This window comes from Platalea leucorodia, assembly GCF_965183815.1.
Source record: "Platalea leucorodia genome assembly, chromosome: 7".
NCBI lineage: Eukaryota > Metazoa > Chordata > Aves > Pelecaniformes > Threskiornithidae > Platalea > Platalea leucorodia.
The window spans coordinates 37624032-37641905 of NC_138829.1; the positions used below are offsets into that span (position 1 = coordinate 37624032).

Here is a 17874-nt window from a genome sequence, read left to right on the forward strand (position 1 = left end):
ACAGACATATCTATATATGGATATATATAGGTAGGTCTCACGGAAGTTTATAAAAGAGAACTGCTGCTGATGTGGGGGAAGATAGCCTTGGCAGCCCATTCCAACGACCTTGTCTGGGCCCAAGCCAAACTTTCATGCTAATTTATTGCACGCATTTATGTAGCTTATATCAGTGTAGTATCTGAATTGGGGATGGTATATGCCTTAGAATAATAAAGGCAAGGCATATGCCTTGTGTTAACACATAGGTTAAGTCCGTCCACTTGTTGCTTGGGGAGTGTGAATAGAATAGGACACAAGAAAGAGCTATAGATGAGGTCAGTTAGGCCTGTACCTGCCCAAAGAAACAACTGCCAAAGAAAAACTAAGCAGGAAGAGCATGGGAAATGGCCGTATTCCACACGGCAAAAACTCTGTAGGTGAAGCCTGTGGGAAATAGGCTGTTCCCAGCTCCCTGGAGACTCATGAGTGGGACATGTAAGTGTACCAACTAATGCATGCCACTTCTAGTGTTATTGGGTACTTGGCCATCTTTTTTGCATAACTAATCTTTGAGTTTCATGCTACTGCAGAGAATGCAATGTTTTCTTACCATAGCACGGTCTTCTCAGAGCCCATGCAAATACAGTAGCTTAAGTTTTCAAGTGGTCGTCTGCATCAAACCTATGTTCAAGAGGTGTAGTAGTTCAGTTTAACCTGTAGATATTGATAACCTATGGAGATAAAGACTGAGATAACTGTAGCAAGATCTGCATCTTAATGACAACAGTGCACTTTTTACTGATATCGCCATGATTTTGTAGTGAAGTCCATAGTATGGTACCTGGTTGATTTTCAACATAAATTCATTTTGGAAAGCATTGCTGAGATTATAGAAAAGAGCATCTTAATATATCCACAAGGGGATTTCTAGGTCTTATTTCTCATCTCTTCCAAGAGAGACAGAACAGGTACACAAAGTTGTATGAATATTTAAGCAGAGTTATGACAAGAGGAAGAGGACTCATTAGAGAAAAGTGTTTGGCAAGCAAAAGTCTTAAAGATAAAATCTTCCATAGGAAATCCACAAAACTAGGCAAGTATCACAGAGAAACTTGGATTTTCAAATTTAGACAAATCCCAGGAAGCCCAGACATCATTTGTCTTTAATTTTTCAACTGCTTTCAAATTCAAGAAATGCTAGCCTAGGCAACACACACAAGAGCTAAACTGAGTGCTGCTTAGAGACTGTGTCAGTCTCTCTTGATGACTCCACTCACAAAATGTGTATGGAGAGACCATTTTAGTCTTATTGTAAAATTAGAGTAGAATGCCTGTGGCAATGCCCTTGCCACCAAAACTATGCATACCAAATACACAAAGCAAACAACAGGAAAATAATGGCATAGAACAGTATTTCCACAAGAAGGCAGCAAATTTTTAAGTGGAAAAAAAAAGTTCTAAATATAGAATACCTGCCTGTAAATCAAAATTATTCATGCACTTCAGCACTCTAGAAATACACGCTTGTGAGCATTCCAGTTTGCTTTTCTTTTAAAATAGATAACGTACTGCAGATTCAATTGCGAGCAGTGAACTATTTCACATATAGACTTAAATGACTGGGAGCCTTTTATTCTAACTACTGCACCTGGATTCCAGCCAATCTCTCAATGAAACGTATAATTGGATAACTGTAGGTTATAGCATTAGTAGTATTCAAGTGCCTCTATTCTATTTAAAAAGGAAACAGTTTTCCTGACCTTTAAATCTAGCTACAAATAAAAGAGCAATTATTTCTCAATAAATAAATCTGTTGAAAATTTAAAAAAAAAAAAAAATAATAAAACAATCACAGCTATTATTTTTCCTGGATTTCAAAAACCTTCCTAATTTAACAACTTTCCAAGCATCTGCCACACCCCCTTGTCTCCTGTGTCTGCCCTTCGAACTGTGAGATTCCCAGAGGTGGGGCTCTTCTTTTGTAACTGGGGGAGGAAGCGCTCTTGGAAGTGTAAACAGTGTAACAGATTTTGCACCTAAAAAGCAATAGAGAGAGATCTCATTTAAAGCTGTGGTTAGAAAGCCTTTCTAAGAAGTGAAACAAAGAGAAGAGGTGCATTCTCATATTACTTGCTGAAATTTTATCTAGAAAATAGGGGGGGTTAATGAAATATAAAAATTCTTATCATTATTGAAATTACAGAAACTGGGCTGCAAACAACAGCCTCTCACCTATCCCCCCCTGACTGGGAGGTAAACTTGCACCCTTTCTAGCCCGTGAATTACTGGCATACTTTTTCGCACTTCTAGACTAGTCCTTGCTACGCTGGTGACATGTTTAAGCAGCCCTTTCCTCTCTGATCTACGCAGCAGATAATTTTTGCAGAGCCTGGTTTCACTCTGTGCTCAGCGTGTCCACTGACTCTGCAGGAGTTCTGCTCGGGAAGTGAGAGGGAAAACATGCACTACAGCTCCACAAAGAAGATACCAGCCATTGTCTGGCTTGGAAAAAAGCATTTGGCTGAGAATTTTTGTGGGGCGTTTTCCTCCTCCTCTTTTTTTTTTTTTTTTTTATGATGAAGCTGGAAGTTTTTTCACCCGTTGATAGAATGACTTTAATTTAAACTTGAATTCTGGACATATAAGAATAACTTCACTCCTTTTATTATTATTGTCTGTAGTCAAGAAACTTTTTCTTTTTTATTTTAAATCAGGATATTTAGTCTGTCACTTCTCTTTGAAATGGAAAAGACCCTCAACTGCTCTAAATCTGCATAATAACTGTAAATCTGGACTGAACTTCTCATACCATTACAGTATACTGAAATCAACACTACAGTTCTTTAAATCATCCTGCTCAAATATATGTACTTGTAGTATATATTATATATAATATATATTAAATTAATACATATAATTTATATATACTTACACATATACACACATATCGTTCATGAAAATGATTGAATCACCCTTATTTTCCTCTTTCAGTGGAAAACACTATGGAGTTTGTAATTTAAAAGGGCAAAGCATGCAGCATCGAAACGTACCCACTAGAGTAAATCAGTATCAACAGCGGAGCGCTGGCCACCATGAACACCAGCACTGTATGTATATTACTGAGGAGTCTCAGTCACAATGGCAGAATGGTTTGGTCATATATGGCTCAGCAAACAGATGCAAGCACACCAAAATCTTCTCTTCATGGGTATGTTGCTTTCACCAATATTAAAATTTTGGAACAAAATTACCTATCTTGCGCTGTAAAGTCATAGTGGAAAATAAGGAACAGAAAACAGTGCAAACCTACATGCACACACAAAATTTCTTATTCCTCAATCTAAAACAGATCTCGAAGCCCAAAAGTCAGAAGGATAACTTTAAAAATCAGTCTTCTGTGCTCTGCTGCATTTTGGGATGAACAGAGCTAGGAAAGACTGTAAAGAAGCTAGTTGTCAGAATTTTTTACCAAATACAACTTACACTGAATGAAGGTATGTATTTTGGAAACCCTGTTTCCAAATCCTGAGTTAGGCTGCAAATGAAAATTCATTTGAATATCTTAATCATCACTACTGCATCACTCCCCGATGAGAAGCCGCCGCATTCCAGCGCAGCTGGAATTCCAGTGGCAAGCTCGACAGAGGGGTTATTGCAGGTCAGAACCCAGAGACACTGGAAAAACAATGAAAAACCCATGAATCCTCCTGGGCTCAACTCTCCTTTTACCCTGATATTGGTGATGTTTCAGCAAATGACCTGGGCACTATATTTTATATAACATCTCCATTATTCTGTACCTCATACCAGTAAACATGTTTTACCAAATAATTTTCTTTTTGACAGTTTTACTTAAAAATGAAAATAAATAAAGAAAGGAGGGCTTGAATTGCTATTTCACCTGTAACATCAAGTAAGAAATAAAATCTTCCCACAGAACCTGTTATTTAAGATAATGCAATAGAAACCAAACACAGATAAATATTAGGTCACTAATTTTTGATGCAGTCTCTGATTTCAGGTACCGAGCATAAGCACCTTTGGAATAGCATTTCATGAGCGCTAGGTGCCTGCAGTTTGCAGTGACTACAACTGGTGCAGGGTGCTTGGCACTTCCCAAGACCTGAAGTGAAGTAGCAGAGTTCCTGTCGGAATATACTCTTCAAGTCAGTAGTCATTCAAACTTGCCTGCTTATCCCTGAAATGCCAGATGTGAATAAAAAGTTGGATTCATGGCTTCAGGAATATTGTAAGGCTTAGTCAGCAACAGGCTCTTCCTTGAGGGTGCTAGGAAAAGCTCTTTCATAACGGTGAGAGACTTAAGATAACAAAATACACTAGGAAACTAAGAAATAATTATTATTTCTCTTAATATAATTGTAGATATTCTACATATAAACTTGAAACAGAACTTAGTTTTCTTCAAAAACTATCCGAGCACTTTAACACTGTTTTTGAGAAGGACTCTGTAAAACATGAATTCCATGTGAAAATAACTGGACTGCAGAAAGATTACAGCCAGTGGACAGTCCTGCACAAATATCATACAAGCACAGAAAATACTCTTGAGAAAACTTTGTCAGTATTGCTTTGTTTATATTTATGCTAAAGAAATTACGACACAGACTTAAAATTTTTAAGAAAGATAAGAAATACATCTAGGTGAGATTTGCAAAGCTCCATGAAATGTGCTTACAGCGATCCTGTGCAGAGGAACAGGACTACGCAGAACGCCCAGTATCCGTGGATTTGTTATTGCTGTTGCAAAACAAGTAAAAATATCAGAAAACAATAAACAGCACTTGCTTGTCACAAATATAGTATCCTGTTTACATTTTCAATTAAAATAAAGTAGGTTAGATTCTGATTTCTGTTATAGCCACACGATTACCACTTCCTCAGGAGTGTACATCCACTCAGACTGGCAACTCCGTAAATGAGATTAAAATCTGGGCCAATATGTGCATTAATTTAAACATTCAGACTAGTTCAAGTAAGACCTATGCTATAATGCAGCCATTGTATAGTTAACATTGTATCCATACATCTTTTCTTGCTAAATGTTAAGTGGCTAGTATAATATCTGAGAAAGAATTTGTCCTTTTAGCTTGTGTTGAATCAGAGCTTGGCAGCGGGAAAATCTATTGAGTTTTCTTTGCTAGAATATCTCTCCCCCAAAAAAAAAATCCTTTAATAGAGAACCATATTTTTGTAATAATTTCTTCTTATTCTGACACTACAGCGCATGAAATTAAAAACCAACCATCAGCTCAGTAAATAAGTAGAAAATCCAGGAAAAACAGTAGTTAAAGAGTAGACAAGCAAAAACTTGTAATGAATTTTTACTATTATCTCAAACACAAAACAGCTGTATTCCCCTTCCCCCAGCTAGCCATTACTATAAGGTTTCACAATCCAGTAACCGCTAGGGCACGCTTCTGAACTCCTTCACTTCTATTCGCACCAAGCCTTCACAGGGGACTGCGATCTTTCATTACTTAGTTACACTTCTTAACCAGAGGCTAAGATTGGTCGCTATATGGTTACACTCTTCGCAGGACCAAGAATCGGACTGAGCAGACTGGTGCTGATGTTCTGATCCAGCAGAGGACTTGTGCAAGTCTTTACCTTCAATCAAACCAGCAGTCGAGCAGACAGCCCCTGGGCAGAAGACTGAGTATGTATTTGGGTCCCTCGCTGGGTCAGGGCTCTGCCGTCAGACAGGCTGCAAGCTCCCGCAAACTGTACTGGGATAACAGAGGCCAGGTCTTAGCTAACTACAGGAAAAAAGTAGATTGTGTGTAAAGGAGAAAAGATAAAATTATTATATACATTTCATATCTGTTCTAATAAAGTCTCATCAGCAGAAATGGAATTTGCAAGTTGTATTTTATATCTTTCGTGAACAAGGACATGCACGTCTATCAGACACACAGCTACACAAATGCGTATGTACCTTTATTTATTAGATAGAACACTCCCAGGAAATGTAATGACGTGCAAGAGTTTATTTTGAAATCAAGCTGAAAAAATATATGATAATGATAATAATAATTATCTCTTAAGAATAAATCACCTCATGGAATAGTTTTCAATGTTGATAATTCATTGGATTCAGAGTGTCTGAAACCACACTTTTAGAATAAACCATTGTGTAAAGAAGCATATAATCACTCTCCCCTCAACTTTCAATCTTCATATCATCTGTAAAAAAGGAAAGAATCATACGCTGAACTGCTGCAAGCACAATATTATTTGCAAGAGGAAAAAGCAACAGCAGTTTGTAATACAACTTCTACTTAAAACTTAATATAGACCAAAAAGAAAAAAAAAAAGAGCTGGAAATAATTACTAATTGGCTCATACAACTGAGAAATAACAGCCTTTCCTTATCTGTGTGTGGGTAAGTCTGGTTTCTGTTTATCTCAGTAAACATCACCTATACATACATGCATATGACCCTGATGCAAATTACTACTTTTTTCAAGAAGCAGGAATTACTTATGTCTGAAAGCACATGAGAGTTTCCTTCAGATATATATATACAAATATATATAGATATGAATGATGTTAATAATTGTGCTTTCCTTAAATAATGTATTACAGTAAAACTATATCACAGACTACAGTACCACAATGACTCCAAAACAGAAATTCTGGTAAACCAGTTTCACACAAACACAGTTTTGTTTGCTTACACAGCACTACACAGCATTTAAACCACATGTAGCAGGCTAGAAAATCAAACTGTTTACGGAAGATTACTCATAAATGTTTAAATGTCCTTTAGAATTAAGACCATAACAAAGCTCAACTATGTCAATGTCTCTTGAAAATAAAAATGCACCTGAGCCCTTCATCTGCGATGTATTTGCCTTAAACTGGACTCCCCTGGGTTCTCCATTCCTCCATACAATGAAAGCACATCTAATCATGTCTGAACTAACAACAAGCTTACCTATAGAATACATTAGGCAACTTTTCAAATTTGATAAAAATCACAACCTTTTGCTTATGGCCAGGAATAATTGCTTAAGACAGAAGTGAGTCACCTTTGAAGGAAACTAATTCCATGGAAAGGTATCAGGGTTTTCTGGTTTATGCTGTGCACTTTCTCATAAGCAGTACATGGACAAAAATAATAAGAATGGACTGCCTTCTACTTAAATGCTAATTTTGGATGTACGTTTTAGCATTAGAGTAATATTAATGGAATACAATAAATCTGAATATAATTTAATCTTATGGTTAACTGCAAAATACTTCACACTAATGTAAAAACGATTACAAACCTCTGAAGTGGGTTTTATTTTGCACCTACATTTATCGTGCCTAAAGATTACCTGTTCACACCATTCTTAAAAATCAGACACTGACACAAAGACTCAAAGCCTGATGAGGTAATGATACTGTAATGATATCCTTGGTTTTGTTTTTAGGTTTTTAGTAAAAGTGAAAAGATTTAGAGACTCTGAAAATTCAGAACACTCCCCCCCGCCCAAAAAAAAAAAAATTTTGTAAGCAAAATGACCGTAAACCCAAGACATTTATTAACCGTACAGATTTGAGGTCTATATGGTTGAATGTTACTCAGCCACTACTGAAAATAGATAACTGAAACACCCTATTGCATTGCTCTGACACAACACATAATTATGACTCAAAGATATTTAAATTATTATGTGATAAACGTTAACACATTCACTTCAAAGACTTTTACCATGAGATGTCCCATATGGAAATTTACTTAATAGCTGAAATCTCCTTTCTCCCTTGTGCAATAAAATTACCTCATAGTGACTATGTCTACCACAACAGGTATGAACAGTTACCTGCTCACTTCACTACATAGTGGTTACAGTGCATGGTGTTTTGCTTGATTTAACACATCCCATCTTAAAATACACTAATAAAGAGAGATGGTAGTTGGGGCTGAGTCATAACCTGAATCTGTACTACATCTATTCAGACTAAAGGAGAACCTCAATTCATGTGAAGGCAGCAAGTGAAACTTGAGTTTTTCTCACTATCGGTTGCTGAAGAAGACTGGTGGTGTAGTATGTTAATCCTGCATGAGATCAGGCTGCCCCCGGCAGAGGTGGTTCTCTGCGGTGTTCCCCATCACCACCACTGCCACCCCGCTCTCCTCTGAGGCAGACCACTTCCTTCTTCCCTTGCTCCTCTCTTCTGATGCTTGCATCTACGTGAAGAGCAAAGCTGGCATGTGAAGTTAGCTGAAAACCAACTGACCAAAAAAAAAAACCCCAACCTTTTCTACAGGTATTGTATTTCTATTTTCTTCCTGTTGCAGCTATGGCCTAAATCTCATAATGGGCAGGTGAGTCTGAATACCAGCTTTGTCTGGCAGTGTAAAAACAGCAAAAACAAGCCTTCTTGCTTTCTGATAGGTGGAATCACTTTTAAAAAATTAACACTGCTTTCACTGTAGAAAGGTTAAGTGTGAACAATCAAAGAAACAGTTGTGAACATAATTAAGAAATGATAACATAGTAAAGAGGTATTAGGATGTTCTTCTAAATTACCAATGAATGTGAAAAAATGTTTCTCCAAATTCAGAATAGATTACCAGTATAACAAAGATTTATCTTGACAAACCTAGCAAAATTTATTGATTTCTAATACAATTAAACCATAGCACTTTAATCACCAACAATTTCATACTGTCACAACTTTTATGAAGGAAATTAAAGATGTAGCTGTACCTGCCTAAAGTCTGGCTTATTTGAACAGCTTGCTTTCCAGAAAGAGAAGTGGTCTTAGGCTAAAAATCTAAATGTAGATTCAGATTACAATATCGCTATATAATTGCATTTAAGTAAAGGACATAAAAACCAGAGACATTTCCAAAATCTATTTGTAATACCAGATATGGTGAATTTAATTTTTTGCTGGTTAAAGTCTATTCTTTCTTTTACTGAACAAAAAGTAATTTATAGAAATTATGCAGTATTTAATCATTTTCTTATCTTCTATCTGTAAATTTGAACTCCCTGAAAGCAATTTATTATTCTTAATATAGCTAGGTCATGTTTGTTTCTATACTACTCAGTTTATTAAAAGCATGCCAGAAACACTTGGATTTTTGTGTGAATTGTTATACCAACTACTGGGAGAATATTAGCTCTCCACAGAACAGTGAACATGACTTTCTACTACCAAAAAGATAATCCATATGTGTTGTCAACACTGTTTTCCAGTTGACAGAATTAATCAACATCAATATTATATTTCATAAGAGTCCTAGACTTATAGTCAATTATGTCAAGGCAAGAATTTTAATAAACATTCTGTTATTTTGTGTGTATTATTTTTGGCACAGTTTTATGTTTTATAAAAGCACATCCTTGCCCCGCCATAATAATCAGTGTGTATTGGTGCATACCTTTGGTGAGAACCTGCTTGGTGTTTTTCATCATAATCAAAAGCCTATTCTAAAGGGTTGTTAAGAGTCTCACCTCCTTTGGTTTGCAGTGGTATGCTGAGAATGTCAGCCTCTGTGGATGGCTCATTGTTCATGCTGATGCAATATAATGGTTCACCCAAGAAAGAAGGTTTCTTCAACCTTTTTGTGTTGAGTGCTCTTGACATAAAGTAACCTTCAGTAATACTCTTATCGCCCATCTTCTGTAAACCTTCTAGGTCATCAGGTTCCTCTGTTTGGGCCAGTGAATCCTTTGATAAGTGACTATCAGCCAATGCTTTGCTGATATAGTAGCCAGGGATTTCACTCTCTGCATTAACACATAAGCTTTTGTCTTCGAGTCCAGCCTTTTCCTGAGCTGTTAACATCCCTACAATATGGTCTTCAACTAACATTTTGGAAAGAGTGGATGTGGAGTGAAGAGTGGAGTCTTGACTTGTGTAACAAGGGGGACTTAATCCACAAGAAAGAGATTCCTGAGACTTTGGCATGGTAACGTTGCTTATTGTTCTCTGAGGCTGCATACATTCTTCCAGAAGGGTCTTAAGCTGCTCTTCAGAGAGGCCCGTTTGTTCTTCCGTCTGAAAAAAGAAAAGGGGCAAGAATTTCTTCAGTCAAAATATAATTAATGAAAAGCAGCACCATAAAACAGTTTGAGAGATACAAAAGCACGGGCAGAACTCTTAAATTGATATCAATGTTTTTCAATTCAAACTTAATTTAAATAAACATTTACATAATTACATCATTTATGTAACATCTTCACTAGGTTCTAGATAGAAGAGACTCTGAAAGTTAGGAAAGAAGTCTGATGTCCACAAAGCACTGAGAGGCCTTTGACTTTGCTTAGTCTTCCACTAGATATCACTGCTTTTTCATTACCAAAGCACATACTTTTTCATATATCTTGGTTTGTTGTGTATACATACAGACACACACATTAAGATTTTAGTTACTGAAAGCAAAACAGCATATTGCTAAAAGACTTTCAGCTGTTGGGGTGATGCAACTGGGCTCAAAAATGGTTTTGGACAGCACCAGCCCACAAAGGTTGTCACATATTGACTGAAGTATTCCCAGCTGCTCACTGTAGAAATGCAACATAGCCTCTCTCAACTACGTGACAAAAAGCACATCAGTTACAGGACCTTCCACGTCAAGTATATCCCATGGCATGTGACAGAAGAAAGCCCCATCTTCTGTACGACAGTTTTACTGCTTTCTACAAGGTGTCACTGCTTGGCTAGATGTACCTTTTCAGTCAATTTCTTATTCAGACAGTGGCACACTCACATCATTTTTATCATGCACGTTTCCTTTACTGAACATTTCTTAAAATTTGATATTAAACATAAGGACTGATATTAGCTGGTAACAGTGAAGAATAGCAAAGGATATTTTGCTTAGTGAGATTTGCAATGGGGAGTTACTTCTAGCCTTTACAATCCTTAATGCTCCTTGGTAATACATCATAGAATCACAGAATACCAGGTTGGAAGGGACCTCGAGGATCATCTGGTCCAACCTTTCTAGCACAATCTAGATGAGATGGCCCAGCACCATGTCCAGCTGAGTCTTAAACGTGTTCAGTGTAGCAGAGTCAACCACTTCCCTGGGGAGATTATTCCAATGATTGACTGTTCTCATTGTGAAAAATTTACCTCTCGTGTCCAATCGGAATCTCCCTGGGAGTAACTTGTACCCGTTACCCCTTGTCCTCACCGTGTGACTCCTTGTAAAAAGGGAGTCTCCATCTTCTTTGTAGCTCCCCTTTAAGTATGGGTACATGGTGATGGGATCACCTCTAAGCCTCCTTTTCTCAAGGCTGAACAAACGCAGCTCTCTCAGCCTATCCTCATACGGTAGGCTTCCCAGACCCTTGATCATCTCGGTGGCCCTTCTCTGGACCCCCTCCAGCCTGTCCACATCTTTTTTGTATAACGGGGACCAGAACTGATTACACTGTATTCCAGGTGTGGCCTGAAGAGCGCTGAGTAGAGTGGGATAATGACTTCTTTATCTATCTCTGCTGGTGATGCCTTTTTTGATGCAACCCAGCATCCTATCGGCCTTCTTGGCCGCAGCAGCACACTGTTCACTCATGTTGAGCTTCCTGCCCACCAGGACCCCCAGGTCCCTTTCCATGGAGCTGCTCTCTAGCCAGGTGGATCCCAGTCTGAGCTGCACTCCTGGATTATGCTTTTCCAGGTGCAAGACATTACACTTGTCCTTGTTAAACTTCATAAGGTTCTTGTTAGCCCACTCTTCCAGCCTATCCAGATCTTCCTGCAGGGTGGCTCTCCCTTCCAGAATGTCTACTTCCCCACTCAATTTGGTGTCATCTGCGAGTTTCATCAGGCTACACTTGATCTCTCTCACTTATCCAGATCACTTATGAAGATATTGAATAGCGTTGGGTCCAATATCGATCCCTGGGGGACCCCGCTTGTGACGGGTTGCCAGTTTGAAAAAGAGCCATTTACCACCACCCTTTGGGTGCGGCCCATCAGCCAATTCCTCACCCACTGCACAGACCACTTGTCCAGGCCATAACGCATCAGTTTCTCCAGGAGGCGGCCGTGGGGAACCATATCGAAGGCCTTGGAGAAGTCCAAGTAGACAACGTCGACCGCTCGCCCCATGTCAACCGAGCAGGTCGCTTTATCATAGAAGGCCACCAGATTTGTCAGGCACGATCTGCCTTTTTTGAAGCCGTGTTGGCTTTTCCCAATCACGTGCTTCATTTGACTCGTGATGGCCCCCACAAGGATCCGTTCCATGACTTTCCTGGGGATTGAAGTAAGACTGATGGGCCTGTAATTACCCAGATCCTCCCTTGAGCCCTTCTTGTAGATAGGGGTAACATTTGCCTTCCTCCAGTCCTGTGGGACATCCCCCGACTTCCACAACTTCCCGAAGATTATAGAGAGTGGCCCCACAATGACATCAGCCAGCTCTCTCAACACCCTCAGGTGGATGGCATCAGGGCCCATCAATTTGTAGGGGTCAAGCTCCTGTAATAATTCACATACTAACTCCTTCTTCACTGATGGTGAGTCTATGCTTGGATGCTCCTGGATTTTTGTTCCCAACACCTGGGATCCAACAGTGTTGGTAAAGACAGAGGTGAAGAAGGTATTGAGAACCTTTTCAGCATTGTTGGTGACTGATTCACCTCTACTGTTTAACAGTGGGCCTATGTCTTCCTTCTGTTTCTGCTTGCAACTTACATACCGGAAGAACCCTTTCTTGTTATTTTTGACATCTCTGGCCAGTTCCAATTCAAGTTGAGCTTTTGCTTTTCTAACTGCATCTCTGCACACTCTGGCAATGCCCTTGTAGTCCTCAGTGGACAATCTTCCACTTCTCCATCTCTGGTACGTGTCTCTTTTGGTTTTAAGCAGACCCATGAGCTCGTGGTTGAGCCAAGGGGTCCTCTTACTCCGCTTACTTCCTTCTCTTTTATAGGGAATAAACTGGTTTTGGGCTTCGAAGACAGCATTCTTGAAGAACTCCCAGCACTCACTGGCTCCTTTATCCTCCATGGAAGCTTCCCATGGAATCCCTCCCAACTGAGCTCTGAGCGAGCTGAAGTTTGCTCTTCTAAAATCTAGAACCCTTGTCTTGGTGCTAACCTTCGGCATGCTCAGCCGGATCCCGAACTCCATAATATTGTGATCACTGCAGCCAAGGTTGTTACTGACTGAGACATTACAAAGCAGATTTTCTTGGTTTGTGAATAGCAGGTCCAGTAGTGCCTCCTTCCTGGTTGGCACATCTAACATTTGTAAGAGGAAACAGTCCTCTACAAATTCCAGGAACTTGACGGATGACACGCGAGCTGCTGTATTGTTCTTCCAGCAAATACAGAAGTACAATACTCCCTGACAATTTAAAGATTATAATGAAAAGTACAAGACATGTTTTAGATATCCATAATACATTTGACTATATGAGATATAGAAGATATAATAATATATATTATAACTGTTATAGATACTATGCAACATTTAATGGAAAGAAATGCTTTCTACAATCGAAATCTTGGTTTTACCCAACCTCCAAGAGCCAAAGGATCAGTTGACAACCTGATGAACTCCCTAAGGCTGCAGAGATTTATGTCAAAAAATGATTTTATTCACTCTGTAATGACAATTACACAGAATTTACTTTACATTGTGTTAGAGCATGGAGCTACTGTCATTTCAGAGGAAAGATCAATATCAGATGTCTAGCTAATTTTTTTTTCCCTAAAGGTCTCTTATCCAACTACAGGAGTGATATGACCCTGTTTGATGTATACAACATGATGAGATTGCAACCTAAGTAGCACAGGGTGTATGGATTACGCCTGAAAACTGATTATTCATGTTCATGAATGGGGACTGTTTTCAGTCAGGAATAGTGTTTCATTGTAAAACTTGTTGTGGCTACTAAAAATTACAAGGTGACACTACAAAGTGAACAAGAAAGACATTTTAGGTTACTTTCAGTCACCATTCTGTATTTACATGTTCAAACATTAATAATAGCTAATAATTGCTACTATAGACTGACTACTTTACAGTTCAGGCAGTAGCTGATGTACTTAAACTCAGTTTTATAGATTTATTCAACCCACTAGTCTTTCCCTGCACAGACCAACTTCCTTCCCAAAGACACTTTGAGTTTACTTCCTACACATACAAAAGAAGACAACTGCATTAAAGAAACTGAGATGTTAAGGGCTTTTAAACAAACAAACAAACAAAAAAGAGCATGGACAGACTATCATTATCTGTAGAGAGCTTTATTTCGATGAACATAAGATCAGGTAATTATATTGAGATTCAGCTAATCTTGGTATCAATCAATGTACTTTTGATAATATAACTGAAATAAAAACACTATCTTAAGCGCTTATTTATATAACAAAGGAAAAATTATGACCTCTTCAAACTTTTCTCAGGCTTCTAAATTTTAATCCTAGCGCAGAAAGTACTCACTGATGAAAAATAAGTCAGACAGGAAAAAACAAATAGTAGCAAAACACATGACAAATCAAAAATAAAACATGGAATTTTTCAAATTTTCACTCTCAATCTAATTTACTAGCCCACACTGAATGCCGTACATTTCTTGAAGGAGTATTTTAACTTGCAGGACAATGTCTGTTTACAAGTAGTCACTATTAGAACAGACTCACTACAAGAAACAAGATGCATTCACTCAGGCAGAGCACCACAGAAACATAGTTACACCACTACAGTTACTGGAAGCAGAACGGCATCTAGAGTACATCCACAGAGCAGACTGTTATGCTATGTAAAGAGAACTATATTTGTATCACAGAAGATTCTCACATCTGGAAACCCACATGAATTCCCACATGTTTTTGAGTGTGTGGTTCTATATTAACATATTTCAAAGCTCTTGGCCAAGATCATTTGGAGCTAATTTTATGTTAATGACAGGGCAATTCACTCACTGCAGAAGGGAATTCTGCATCTGGTGTAAATGAATGACTGAGTACAAAATGAGCATAGTGAGGAAGATCATCTTGTCCTGCCTTTCTTTTGTCCTTTTATTCCCCCCATCCCCACCCTATTTATCTGCAATCTACTTTTCCTTGTCCAAATTTATTTTTTTCTTTTTTTTTTTTCTTTTCAGGAAAATCATGGGCCTTGTATTGACAATTAGTTCATAGATTACCTAGATTATTACCAGAGGGCTAGGTGGGGAGATTTAGAGCCTAAGGTGAATGGGGAGGGAAATGAGTGTAACAGGTACAGACTGACAAAGTTTGGTAACTTGTGGGCTTGTTTTCCTCCAGAGCGGCAGGCCTGCAGGCAAAGCACACAATGTAAAACATTACTTATTTTAAAACATTACTTATTTTTGTTCTTTCTTTTTCTCTTCGTCCCTTTGGATTTTTTTGTAAAGCATGCTTGCAAGGATGCAAAGATAAGGAAAGAAAAAGTATTTAACATACCTCTCCAAAAATTACATTTTAAAATATTAAAGGCCCACTGTTCACAATTTTCTTGTGCCAAAGTCATTTTAGGGTTAAGGAAAAATACACAGCAGAGGAGAAGATAGCTCTTAAAGAGCCATCAGTCACCCACTCAGCAGCAAGAAATTTACATTGAAATGAAAGCAGAAAGGCTGCTGTTGAAATCAGAAAACTGAGTTTCGGGAAACATGTAATACCCTAAGGAGACACCTCACACCAAAGAAGGCCGTGCATTTGCAACCAAATGAGCATTTTAACGCATGGGATCGCATAATACAGCAACTGTATTAGGCGTTTGCAAACTATGTATTTGCACACACCAGAAGAAATCCTGTCACAGCTAACTGTACTAGTTTAGAGTCACAAGACTTGGAATCAGTAACGCTGTCTTAGGGAGACACTAGATTCCACTTCTCCCAAGCTTTCACTGCCCTCACTGTAAATAATTTACAACTCCTGTACAGTAAAAATACTTCAAGATATTTCTTTAAAAATACAAGGACATAAAATTAATGTAATTCAAAATGCAGAAACAGCCCACTAGACAAGGGAAAATGAGCTATTAGGTCTGGTTCCCATTAGAAATTGGAAAACCTTTTAATTGTTCTGGCTAATTTTTAATAGGACACTGAGTCCTATTCATTTCCTAGGCTTTTTACCGTTAATGATCCAAAAAACTAATTCCTAGCCAGGAGTTTAGGAGCCTGCTAATGACCTTTACTGTTTATGTGTGGCTAGTTTTTCACACACTTGTGGCCCTTCTCTGACTGAAGATTTCTTGTTTCTTGCTGAATTCCTCGGTGACATGGGTCTATAGAGAAAACCTTACTGCATGTCATAGGAATGCAAACTTGTGGATCGCTGTGGACAGACCTGCTGTGACTACAGGCTTGCAAGTTCAAAGCTTTAGGCTTGTTTTCCACATCTACACAGTAACAGAAACAGACTAACCCTGAAAAGCCTTATCAGATTTTAGCATGGGGAGAAAGCTAACGTCAGGATTATTTCTAATTATAGTAAATAATCATAAATGACACACAGTAAATGAATAAGCACTAGAAAGCCAGGACTATTTGAGGACTCATGTAGCTGGCATGTCTACAAACTTGTATATGTTGTTGCTTAATCTGAAAGTATTACAATCAACAGTTCTCAAGATATACTTTATTTGCTTGAAACAATTTACTTTGATGGTCTAATTTAGTTACGTTTCTACTGATGTGTAGGACTGCAACAGTCAATTCTAAAGTAACTGCTCTCTTCCTGATAAAAAGACTCCATTTAAGGGTACACTGATCTATTGAGACAACATTCAGATTTTTGACATATGAGCACAGGAAGGTTTTGTAAGTTTTAGTTATTTCATGACTTACTAATAGTTTCTCAAACAGCTCTATTCTGCTTTGAAAAGGCAATCCTTGCTTTCTGTCTCCACACTACTCAACTCAACGTGCACCATCAACTCCAAGGTCTCACCTTTATGCATCACCATGCACTTGCCTATGAACAGTACTGGTCAGTGCTACTGTGCAATATTATTAATATGCTCCATACAGAAACAGACACATCATGTCGTTGTGGAAGAGCTTCTTACAATTTCCAGAAATGCTAAAAGCCCAAAGTTCTTTTGCACCACAGCAGTCAGGATTGGTGTCCATAACTTGTAAACTAATCTAAATTATGGGAATATGTCCTTATGAGACTGTTGTGGGTTAACCCCGGTAGGCAGCTAAGCACCACACAGCTGCTTGCCACTCCCCGCCCCCTCCGCCCCAGTGGGACAGGGGAAGAGGAAAGGAAGAGTCAAAGCAATAGAAGTTGTGGATCGAGATAAAAATTGTTTAATATGCAAAGGAGAAGTGAAAGAAGAGATAAAGAAAACAAAACAAGTGATGCAAAGGCAATCACTCACTGTCTCCCACGGGTAGACCAATGCCCAGCCAGTTCCTGAGCAAAAGATGGGTAACTTCCTAGAACCCCCTCTTTTCCCTTCTTATTGCTGTGCATGATGTTACATGGCACAGAGTATCGCTTTGGTTAGTTTGGGTCATCTGCCTCGTTGTGTCCCCTCCCAGCCTATTGCACATCCCCAATCTATTCTCTGGGGGGGCACAGCGAGAAACAGAGAAGGCCCTGATGCTGCGCAAACACTGCTCAGCAACAGCTAAAACGTGGGTGTGTTATCAGCGTTGGTTTGGTCACAAATCCAAAACACAGCTCCATACCAGCTGCTATGAAGAAAATTAACTCCATCCCAGCCAGACCCAGTACAGAGACCCATACACCCACTTTTACAAAGACATTCTTAAGTGTCCGGCACATCATGTTACGGCTCTCAGTCCTTGCTTGTTTGTTTTAAAAACATTATGTTACAAGACAGAGCTTAAAGATTGTAAAAGAAAAAAGTTAATCTTTCCTCTGTAAGGCTACTTCAGAAGAGTTATTTCAGAATGTAATG

The 17874-nt window shown here is 38.6% G+C and overlaps 1 protein-coding gene across 1 annotated transcript in view; it reads right to left on the reverse strand.

Moving 5' to 3' along the window:
* Positions 1–8044: 8044 nt before the first annotated feature.
* Positions 8045–17874, reverse strand: part of FSIP1 (fibrous sheath interacting protein 1) — a gene marked incomplete at its 3' end in the record, with an annotated part of 86684 nt that continues 76854 nt past the window's right edge. Inside the window, exons 12-13 of the mRNA XM_082317616.1 lie at positions 9463–10005; positions 8045–8182 (exon numbers count right to left, since the gene is read on the reverse strand). Coding sequence (XP_082173742.1) covers positions 8045–8182; positions 9463–10005 — 681 coding nt within the window. The remainder of the gene's footprint in view (positions 8183–9462; positions 10006–17874) is intronic.